The sequence below is a fragment of the Anabrus simplex genome, chromosome 3, assembly GCF_040414725.1.
Source record: "Anabrus simplex isolate iqAnaSimp1 chromosome 3, ASM4041472v1, whole genome shotgun sequence".
Lineage (NCBI taxonomy): Eukaryota > Metazoa > Arthropoda > Insecta > Orthoptera > Tettigoniidae > Anabrus > Anabrus simplex.
Genome location: NC_090267.1, coordinates 122,059,898 through 122,072,231, shown reverse-complemented (window position 1 = coordinate 122,072,231; position 12,334 = coordinate 122,059,898). Strand labels below are relative to the sequence as shown.

The 12,334-nt window shown below is 42.3% G+C and overlaps 1 protein-coding gene across 1 annotated transcript in view; it reads left to right on the top strand.

The window, feature by feature from the left end:
* LOC136866683 (protein O-mannosyl-transferase TMTC1) overlaps nucleotides 1–12,334 on the top strand; it is a 1,311,771-nt gene that overhangs the window by 1,133,941 nt on the left and 165,496 nt on the right. The window contains exon 11 of the mRNA XM_068226807.1: nucleotides 11,929–12,072. Within this exon, the coding sequence (XP_068082908.1) occupies nucleotides 11,929–12,072 (144 nt within the window). The remainder of the gene's footprint in view (nucleotides 1–11,928; nucleotides 12,073–12,334) is intronic.

Below are 12,334 nucleotides of genomic sequence, written 5' to 3'. Positions count from 1 at the left end.
GCATGCACCCTGAGAGGCCTTGGCCTAGGTAAACAATTGACAGGGAATCTGCCACATTAGGGACAGCCCTAAATGCAGATCATTGCTGATTGTTCGATACTGTTATGAAGACCTTAAAATGTTGTAAAAGGGTCCAGATCTGCAACATAATCATTCATCTGATTCTAATGTATGACCCCGAACATGAATATCTAGGAAGACCATCCGAGACAAACTTGATATCTTTGAAAGGAAAATAATGTGACATTCTCGGACCTATCAGAGGTGGAGGGGAGTGGAAGCAGACTACAAAGATATCCAGTGTGATGCGCGGTGGTGGTGAAGGTGGTGATTATTTTAACTCTCTAGCAGGCGCGCCTTTATTTGTTACGAGAGTGGGCGCGCTTTGCACTTTGTGCCAGATTTCCCCCCCCCCCCACCTCCTCCAACGCCATGGAACTTTAATGATGGGAAATGTAGTCAGAAAGTATATTATTACCTCCAGTGAATACACACAAACTCGTACAATGGTTCCAAACAAATAAACGTATGTTATGGCACAATTTGAATGCTTTTTGCGCGTGGAATATCCCGTCGATACACACAAACTCTTCCAAATGATTGACAAAGAATGAAGGCAAGTTATGACACAATTTGAACAGTTCTTGCACATGAAATATCTAGTGGGTACAAAGACTATTTAAAAGATTCACAAACAATTAACGCAAGCCATAACACAATTTCAATCTGCGTCTTTGAAATACCTCGACTTGGACACAAATCCTTAGAAACTATACTCGAACTAATTGCAGGAAATAAGCACAGTTATAACTAAATATTGATTGAAACTAACCAAACGCCTCTCCACGAACCAACTACGCTGGCGTAGCAGATGGAGAGGTGGTACTCCCACGTGGCGCGTCCCAGGTGGCGCTTAACGGGGTCCTAACCGGCTTGCCGGCGAACTTGCCGCGGACCACACACACAACTCCCTGTGGGCGGGGGACGCAGACGAAGAATACCCTCACGGTACCCCTGCCTGTCATAAGAGGCGAGTAAAAGGGGCGACCAATGGATGATTGTATCAGAACCATGAAACTACTTGTGATTAGTACCACCACGAGGGGAACACCATGGGTTGCTTTTACATGCGCGTAGTACCACTATGTTAAGTGCCAAATAGGTTTGTGATTAGTAGCACGCAGGAGCACCGTGCAGTCAGCCCCCCACTTAGAGTGCACTGTCGGTTTTTACAGTAGCTGTGATTAGTACCACACCGAGTTCGATAGCTGCAGTCGCTTAAGTGCGGCCAGTATCCACTATTCGGGAGATACTAGGTTCGAACCCCACTGTCGGCAGCCCTGAAAATGGTTTTCCGTGGTTTTCCATTTTCACACCGTAATTAAGGCAACGGCCGCTTCCTTCCCACTCCTAGTTCTTCCTTGTCCTATCGTCGCCATAAGACCTATCTGTGTCGGTGCGACGTAAAGCAACTAGCAAAAAGATTAGTACCACTATATGACCGACACCATGGATCAGGCTTGCCTATGATTAGTACCCACTATATGAGGAACACCGCGGGATAGTATGAGTCCCTGTGGTTAGTACACTTATGTGATGAACACCATAGGTTTACGAAGCCTGTAAATGGTGCCGTAATGTTCGAAACAACATAGGTCTGTATTACACATGCGAATTTCATTACCTGTGAGTAGTACCACAATGTGTTGAATTCCGCGAGTCTACGCTAATTTGATTAGTACCGCACCATGGCAAATGCCATGGTTCTACTTTCCTAGCGATAAGTACCATGATGAGGGGCCGATGACTTTGATTTTGGACCCCTTTAGACTGCAAGCATAATCGCTTCAGTACTGTGCTTTAGAAGCAGTCCCTTGGTCGGTAATATTATTGTTTTACGTCAGTTTCTGTGAATGTGAGACATTGCGGGTCAGATCCATTGATTGTTTTAAATTCATATCCATCCATTCATTCTTCGTCCTCGCGTTTTGAATTCTGGTCAGTGGAGAATTTTGGACTTTTAATTTGTCATTACATTTCGTCTCATTTCGTACCATTAGGGGCCTATGACCTAGTTGTTAGGCCCCTTTAAACAACAATCATCATCATCATCATCATCATCAACATCATCATCATCGTCAGACGTCGCTAAAAGTAAACACTCTTACTACATGTACACCGAGCTATAAAAGCTAAACAAGATGAAAGAAAGGTAAATCATATTTTACCTACATGGATAAGCACACGCGCGAACAGTGTGTAACCCACTGAGATGAACACTTTCGTAACAATGCCTGGAACGATGAATTTTATGGAACTATGGTCATCTACGCTATACGTACTATGGCGGAAACATTTTGCCACCAATTACAACAACGTATATTATAAAAATGGTGATGCTGTTGCACTTCAGTATATACTCACGCGCGGCTGCTGGAGGATTAAGAGGAAGTGCACCCGGGCAACCATCCTCTCTAAACACTAATCAGTGAGGCTAAAGAGAACTGGTCCGACTCTTGAAAGAAGGAATGTATCTGTAAAAGAAAGGGATGGGACACGAAGGGTGTAAAAATGATCACCGCGGTCGGAAGAGAACAAGTGTTGACGAAGGGATGTCTTCTGGGAGAGATTGAACTGAGGTGACTGTCATAATGAAGTGGAAGCAATGCCAGTTTTAGGTAGGGTCTCGTGGCTGCCTCCCACACACCGAAGTTAAGAGCCCCTGAGTTCCCGTTCACTCAACTCTTTAGACATGCAGAATATACCGTGGGTGTATTCTACCGCACCTCCCACAGGGGAACATCTGGTAGGTCTGCGCACAATTTCGACATTATTATTGTGCTGCTGCCTGTAACGAAAGCGTAATTATGATGGACGCTTCCTTAGATGAGTTAATTTTTATGTCTATTTTGAAAATACCAGTAATAATGGCATGGTGAACGAACATTTTTGACTACCCTCCAAACAACGACCTATTTAGTCAAGATAGGGCCAACGGTCGTAGCCGTGTTGAAACACCGGATCCCGTGAGATCTCCGGAAGTTAAGCAACATTGGGCGTGGTCAAGAGTTGGATGGGTTGCTTTAATGGCATCAAGACAGAAACGGCTCTCATCCGAGAACACAACAGATCTGCATTCCGCCAGATAATGAGCTCTAACTTGACACCACTGAAGTCGCAGATGGCATTGTTTCGCAGTTTGTTGCTTGAGCGGTACTGGACGTCTGGCTTGAATCTCTCCTTCAAGTAATCGATTTGTTACAGTTCACTGTGTTACGAACCAACGGCCTTAGCCGTATTGAAACACCGGATACCGTGCGATCTCCGAAGTTAAGCAACATTGGGCGTGGTCAGGAGTTGGATGGGTTGCCACGCGCTGTTGGAAGGGGGTAAGGGAATGGCGGAGCGGAAAGAAACTGGCCACTCTACCGCACGTAAACTCCGGCTCAGGAACACCTCTGCGGAGGTTCGGACGTGCTTTCGGGCAGAATACACCTTACCTTACTGTGTTAGGCCTACTCTGGTGCCAACAGAAGCTCTAATGGCTGCTACAGGTGCAGTGTGATCCACCACAGCCCTGCGGCGTATACGGCGGTCTTTCCTCCCCGTAATAGCTCATATGCAACCGGACCACGGTCTTCTCGAGACAGCGCCTTCCCGTGATCATTGCTGCCAACACCCATGCAATGTGGATACATCTCTATCAAGTCTTTCTTCAAAATCTCGTACCCCTAATATACGGTCTCGTTCAAATTCAGTAGGTGCTGATACTGCCTTCTTCGTCTCCTTAAAGGCATGTTTGACTCACACCTACCTCACAACGTCAACGCCGGACGATGACTAACGTTCACGAAGTATACAGCGCGTATTTAAAGCAAACTTGCTAATAGCGTCACTCTTCATCGACTAGTGTGCAAATGTGAATAGCCATCATCCTTTCAGATGTGCAGACACGCCTCCCGAATTTCGTTTTCTTAGCACTTCTTCTTCTTGCTGTTGGGATTTCATTTCTCGCCAGTGTATTTCACTTCATATCTCGCACCCATTGGTTAACTCTTGTTCTCTTCCAACTAGGACGATAAAAAAGTTCGTAAGGCCTAGGGAGTCCTTCATTCCACGCACGTCGTAACATTCCCTTATATCTGACGATAACCTTATTCTTCGAACTTTCCTTCTGATTACTGTTAAGGATGGAAATCATAGGTTTCTTCTCGTACTGTTTCTCTGGAGGTCGTAAATACCAACAAAGTATTATTCTTGCCTTTTTTCATCGTACCGAAATGGGCTATTTCACTAATTATTATTATTATTATTATTATTATTATTATTATTATTATTATTATTGTTATTATTATTATCTGTATTTAACAGGTACAATTTCTGAACTAACGTGGCAATAACGTGGATTCATCCATCATACGTTAAAAAAAATTCAGATAATTAAACCGGTACAATGCACTCATATTCACTTGAGCTTAGGGTGACCGGATAACAAGCATGAAAATATGCGCTACTACGACTGCCGTTGATTATTAAGCCCTATTTAAGATTGCAATTTTTTTAATAAGAATCACAGACTTCACAAAGAGTAGGCCTACCGTTTATTTATAGAAAACGAGTGCTCTTTATTCTTCTTCTTCTTCTTATTATTATTATTATTATATTATTATTATTATTATTATTATTATTATTATTATTATTATTATTATTATTATTAATATTATTTCGTATAGGCCAGCTAAGGACCACGACATTCAACTATTACATTTTGGAATGGGCTTTGATGTTTGCCCAGTAGTTGCGCATCCTCGGGCTGTGTTGCTCCTTCCTCTCCTTTGTCCAAAGGGCGCCAGTCTTCTTCGTTGGTAGTCTGTCCTGGAACTCCTTATGTTTAAGTATTTTCCTGAGTGTTGTCCGATCCTTTAAGTTTCCTTCTGTTATTCCCAGTTCCTGTAGATCTTTATCCACTTCCATCAACCATGGTGACTTGGTCTTCCTATTTTTCCAGTAGCTGAGAATCCGGTTGGTCAGCCAGGTCGGGTGCATCCTATAGATGTGCCCATAGAATGCTAGGCGTCTCTTCCTTCCTACATTCGTTATTCCTTCACAGTACTAGTAGAGCTCTTTATTATTATTATTATTATTATTATTATTATTATTATTATTATTATTATTATTATTATTATTATTATTAGACTATTATTATTATTATTATTATTATTATTATTATTATTATTATTATTATTTATATAAATAAAATTGCAGGGGGTCCGTTGTCTGCAATTTCGTTTGTTTTGCCAATTTTCCAGATATGTATCCGTTTTAGGTCAACTCAAGGCCGTATCGGCGGTATTTATTTTTCGTTTCTGTCTGTTTGTTCCACCATCATGGCGAAACACCTGCATATATATCAACCAAACATCATATTTAAAGTATACTCATCTCGTGGAAAGTTTTGATATGCATATTATTTTAAAATATTTGAAAAGGTAAACTAGAACAGTTTTCCTCCATTTTCTCTTATACTATTAGTTTTCTGTAAAATCTGTGGACATTATGTGTAACGTCACATCATTATAAACAACTTATGTTATGTTCATAATTTAGCTTACTCTTCAAATGACGGAGGAATTTACTACTTTCTGCGGTGTTCTGTATTGAGTAACCGACAGATCGACAACGTACCCACAGGTTTCCATGCCAACGTCTCTGACTGCTTGCCAGCGGGTAAGTAACGTATTACCATTTACGTCATCATTCCTGTAATCTCGTGGTTGTTCCTTGGGTAGAAAGCAAAAGAGATGGCAAGCGTCCATTCTGCGGAATAATGGCGGAATATCGTTGGACGTTAGAACCGTTCTCGAATAGCTTAAGTAATAACACAATAAGTCATCTTTTTATCTGTTTACGTAAGAATCCCTGCGCTTAAAATTCTCCTCTGTTACCGCTTTCTTATATCCGTAACTCATATCATCACAATTTATTGAGGGACATTTGATTTTCGAATACATCCACTTGATACATACGTATTTGTCCTATCCGGCTGTCCTCAGTTATAATCCTATTATCTATTAATTTCAACTTTCTTTAGTGTATTACTTTCTTCCTTAATTACTCTGTATGTAAGCGAGTGCTAATCCCGAGACCCGGACACTTTATTCTTTGAGGAAAAGTTCGAAGCTGTTCAATGTTTAACTTTTGGTCCCGGAAAATATCGAAATATTAATGCATTTTAATGACTGTTCAGATCTTCGTTTCGGGATTATTGGTGGCTAAACGATAAGTGGTATTGCAAAACAGATAGCACGACCACCGTTCTATTTGGAGAGATCTACAACTTTGGTCCTATGATTTATTATTGTGTCAGATTGTTGATACGTTAGATAGCGCTGCATTTCGAACTCGATTGCGATTTGCATTAGGAAAAAGTGCCTGTCCTTGTAATGAAAACTCTCCATCTCTATTGTGAATGGCAGTTGCCAAGTAACCCTGCCGTTATAGTAGAAACTTCCGAACTCGATTGTGATTGGCAGTAGTAAATATGGCCTGAAATTATCCTCAATCAATCAATCAATCAATCAATCAATCAATCAATCAATACTGATCTGCATTTAGGGCAGTCGCCCAGGTGGCAGATTCCCTATTTGTTGTTTCCCTAGCCTTTTCCTAAACGATTTCAAAGAAATTGGAAATTTATTGAACATCTCTCTTGGTAAGTTATTCCAATCCCTAACTCCCCTTCCTATAAATGAATATTTGCCCCAGTTTGTCCTCTTGAATTCCAACTTTATCTTCATATTGTGATCTTTCCTACTTTTATAAACGCCATTCAAACTTATTCGTCTACTAATGTCATTCCACGCCATCTCTCCGCTGACAGCCCGGAATATACCACTTAGTCGAGCAGCTCTTCTTCTTTCTCTCAATTCTTCCCAACCCAAACATTGCAACATTTTTGTAACGCTACTCTTTTGTCGGAAATCGCCCAGAACAAATCGAGCTGCTTTTCTTTGGATTTTTTCCAGTTCTTGAATCAGGTAATCCTGGTGAGGGTCCCATACACTGGAACCATACTCTAGTTGGGATCTTACCAGAGACTTATATGCCCTCTCCTTTACATCCTTACTACAACCCCTAAACACCCTCATAACCATGTGCAGAGATCTGTACCCTTTATTTACAATCCCATTTATGTGATTACCCCAATGAAGATCTTTCCTTATATTAACACCTAGATACTTACAATGATCCCCAGAAGGAACTTTCACCCCATCAACGCAGTAATTAAAACTGAGAGGACTTTTCCTATTTGTGAAACTCACAACCTGACTTTTAACCCCGTTTATCAACATACCATTGCCTGCTGTCCATCTCACAACATTTTCGAGGTCACGTTGCAGTTGCTCACAATCTTGTAACTTATTTATCACTCTATAGAGAATAACATCATCCGCAAAAAGCCTTACCTCCGATTCCACTCCTTTACTCATATCATTTATATATATAAGAAAACATAAAGGTCCGATAATACTGCCTTGAGGAATTCCCCTTTTAATTATTACAGGGTCAGATAAAGCTTCACCTACTCTAATTCTCTGAGATCTATTTTCTAGAAATATAGCAACCCATTCAGTCACTCTTTTGTCTAGTCCAATTGCACTCATTTTTGCCAGTAGTCTCCCATGATCCACCCTACTTTCCGAATGCCTACCTTACATCGGAAACAACGTATGGCGTCCTCCCTGTTTTACTCACTGCCTTTACAGTAATTTACGGAGAAATCCGTATACAATATAGAATACCGCAGCGAAGCACGGGTACCTTTGCAAGTTATTATTAAAATGGAGGAGGCCCAATTCCAGTACATAAAGTGTTGCAATAAGAGAAACTTTTCCATTTTGCGAAAAGCTAACGTTCACGAATCTTTCGATAAATTAAACTCAAATATCGATAACGAAAGATTTATTTGCATCATTGCACAGAGCATCTTCGGTGACCAAGGCCTACGGTAACGACTAATGTGACATTACTTCCGTCACATATCTTGTTGCGTTACACATATTTTCGGATGATCTCCAGCCATGAGACATATTTATGTCAAAATAATGTTCGCTAGTTGCCATTTCTTACATTTTATATACGTACGTCTGCCTCGCAGGTTTGTTATCCTTAGTGCCAACCAAACTAGTAAACTCATATCCTCATCCCGAGGTGGTGCAGCTCTTTTCAGCTGCATGTACCATTTTAACCACATACCAGCCCTCGTGCCATTCTTAAATTTCTGGCAATGCCGGGAATCGAACCCGGGTCCCAGAGGACGGCAGCTAATAACACTAACCGTTACGCTACGGAGGCGGACGTCAGATAAACTAATTACTTTACACAACGAGAAATATACTTCAGATCTTTGCATTGAATAACGTTTAAAGACGGTATTTTAAAATATACAGGACTGTTGACGAACACCGGGACAATATGCGTCCCGTACATTTTTGGCTGGACATTGGGACACATTAGAGAAATAACAGACAATCCCGTAAAATAAGGGTCGCTCTGCACCCTAAGCTAAGGTTTTATTCACTTCAACGATTTTTTCTTCGCTATCTGTGGAACATCGAAGTGTTTGGGTAGACTATCAGTATGAGAAATACAGTCAATCTTCTTAGTCTTATCACCAAATATGACATCTGCTCTGTTATTACTTCCGTTTATTTATAGTGGTTTAACGCCTCACTAACTTATAAACTGATTTTGGTGATGCAAGAGCTAGGATTGGGAAGGTAGCAGTCGTGACCTTTAACAAGATTCAACATTTACTTGGTGTAAAAATGGAAACCATGGAGAATTATCTTCAGGACTGCCCAATGCAAGCTCATAAATACGTGACCGAACCACACAGCCAACTCAGTCGATAATGTTTTCACTGATGGTGATGAAAATGGAAACCTACAAACTTGTCTTCCTGTTAATGACCGGGACAGGGATGGACTGTATGAAGCCCTCATCTTGCGACGAGAATATGAGTTGTGCCGACTGCCGAAGCCTTTCGCACTTCTCCGGGGCAATGAGTAATGTTAGACTGATGAAATGAAATGATATTGGAGAGTGTTGCTGAAATGGAAGATGACTGGGAAAACTGGAGTACCCGGAGGAAAACCTCTCCCGCATCCGCTTTGTCCAGCACAAATCTCACGTGGAGTGACCGGGGTTTGAACCACGGAACCTAGTGGTCAGAGGCCGACCCGCTGCCGTCTGAGCCAAGGAGGCTGCTCACTGATGGTGATATACGTTTTAATTTCCCTAAGCCAATGGGGAGTGTGTAGCTTGAGGTTTCAAGCATTGTTCTGGTGGTATTCTTCTTCTTCTTCCTCTTCTTCTTCTTCTTCTTCTTATTATTATTATTATTACTACAGACCGGCCCCATAACTAAATGGTTAGCGTGCTGGTCTTTGGTCACAGGGGTCCCGGGTTCGATTCTGGCAGGGTCGGGAATTTTAACCTTCTTCATCATCATCATCATCTGTTTACCCTACAGGTTCGGTTTTTCCCTCGGACTTAGCGAGGGATCCCACCTCTACCGCCTCAAGGGCAGTGTCCTGGAGCTTCAGACTCTTGGTCGGGGATACAACTGGGGAGTATGACCAGTACCTCACCCAGGCGGCCTCGCCTGCTATGCTGAACAGGGGCCTTGTGGAGGGATGGGATGATTGGAAGGGATAGGCAAGAAAGAGGGAAGGAAGCGGCCGTGGCCTTTAAGTTAGGTACCATCCCGGCATTCGCCTGGAGGAGAAGTGGGAAACCACGGAAAACCACTTCCAGGATGGCTGAGGTGTGAATCGAACCCACCTCTACTCAGTTGACCTCCCGAGGCTGAGTGGACCCCGTTCCAACCCTCGTACCACTTTTCAAATTTCGTGGCAGAGCCGGGAATCGAACCCGGACCTACGGGGATGGCAGCTAATCATGCTAACCACTACACCACAGAGGCGGACAATTTTAACCTTAATGGGTTAATTTTGCTGGCACGGGGGCTGGGTGTATGTGTCGTCTTCATCATCATTTCATCCTGATCACGACGCGCAGGTCGCCTATGGGAGTCAAATCAAAAGACCTGCATCTGGCGAGCCGAACTTGTACTCGGACACTCCCGGAACTAAAAGCCATACGCCATTTCACTTTTTCATTATTATTATTATTATTATTCGAAACAGACTTTCAACGTATCAGGTCGTGTTACGTACATGTAGTACGTGTTGAAGAGATGTTAAGTACAGAAAAAAAATGGCCAGCCGGACACCAGTGGTGTCCGAACCCACAACCTCCCGATTTCGCGTCGGTTGCTCTACCAATTGAGCTATGGTGTCCGGCTGGCCATTTTTGTTCTGTACTTAACATCTCTTCAACATGTACTACATGTACTTAACACGACCTAATACGTTGAAAGTCTGTTTCGATTACAATGCGGTCGTGAAAATTCAATATTCATTATTATTATTATTATTATTATTATTATTATTATTATTATTATTATTATTATTATTATTATTATTATTATTATTATTATTATTATTATTATTATTATTATTATTATTATTATAGCCGGGCTGAGTGGCTCAGACGGTTGAGGCGCTGTCCTTATGACTCCAACTTAGCAGGATCAATCCTGGCTCAGTCCGGTGGTATTTGAGGGTGCTCAAATACGTCAGGCTCGTGTAAGTAGAGTTACTCGCACATAAAAGAAATCCTGCTAGACGAAATTCTGGCACCTCGGCGTCTCCGAAAACCATAAAAGTAGTTAGTGGGACATAATGCCAATAACATTATCTATCTATCTTAATCTGTTTTCCCTCCAGGGTTGGCTTTTCCCTCGGACTCAGCGAGGGATCCCACCTCTACCGCCTCAAGGGCAGTGTCCTTGAGCTTCAAACTTTGGGTCGCTGGATACAACTGGGGAGAATGACCAGTACCTCGCCCAGGCGGCCTCACTTGCTATGCTGAGCAGGGGCCTTGCGGGGGATGGGAAGATTGTAAGGGATATACAAGGAAGAGGGAAGGAAGCGTCCGTGGCCTTAAGTGAGGTACCATCCCGGGATTCGCCTGGAGGAGAAGTGGGAAACCACGGAAAACCACTTCCAGGATGGCTGACGTGGGAATCGAACCCACCTCTACTCAGTTTACCTCCCGAGGCTGAGTGGACCCCGTTCCAGCCCTCGTACCACTTTTCAAATTTCGTGGCAGAGCCGGGAATCGAACCCGGCCCTACGGGGGTGGCAGCTAATCACGCTAACCACTACACCACAGAGGCGGACCAATAACATTATTATTATTATTATTATTATTATTATTATTATTATTATTATTATTATTATTATTATTATTATTATTATTATTGAATGCATGTATGTTTGTTCGGTCCTCAGCCCTATGGCTGGTTGGATCCTAAACAGCTCAGCCATCAGCTGTCATAGATGGCTAGGCATAACTGAAGAGGCGTACTAAGGAAATGCGGAGAGATGTAGATTCCCGTTGCTTTCCTCACCGAGCCAGAAGTTGCTATTACATATCAGTCTGCCAAGCCCACTGAAATGTATGCATCATTATGTTAAATACTGACTAGATCTCTCATGTTCCACCTTTGGCATTACTCACCGTGTTGACTATGTCGTATGTGTTGGACTCATACAATATTCTGTTGTGCATTACCCGATTTTCAATGGGTTCATAAGGGTTTACGGGAGCTTTGAAGCAAAGGCTCCTATTCTACTGTATTACACGACGAGGATTTTCTTGTAGCATTCCCAAGGCACTTCAGTAATATGTATTGTTCTGTGTTCTCATTGTTGATTGACGTAATTATCATGCTGTGTTATGTACTGAGGACCGTTATTGACCTATGCTACAAAACACACATGCTGTGTTATGTTCCAGACTCTGGCCTACGTACGCCAGCGCACACAACAACCTGGGCACACTGATGAGTGCTACAGAAGAGGCTGAGAGCCATTTCCTGTCCGCCATCCGCTACTCGCCCAACCACGTGAATGCGCATTACAATCTCGGCCAGGTTTACAGGTGAGTAGAAATCTCTTCTCTGTTTCGGAAGTAATCCCACAACTCAGCGAGGCCGGTACACACCCGGCATTGCAATGTGCCTTCCACTTTACACTTACAATACGCTACTTCTCTTTCATATAAACATTCCATATTTCAGATGTGTTATCAGTATCCCCATTATTCATTTTACTAGCAAAATGCCCACTGAAAAAAAAAAAAAAAAAAACAGTAACAACAGAAATACAACAAATTCAATAAGAATTTATTAGCTGACCCAGGG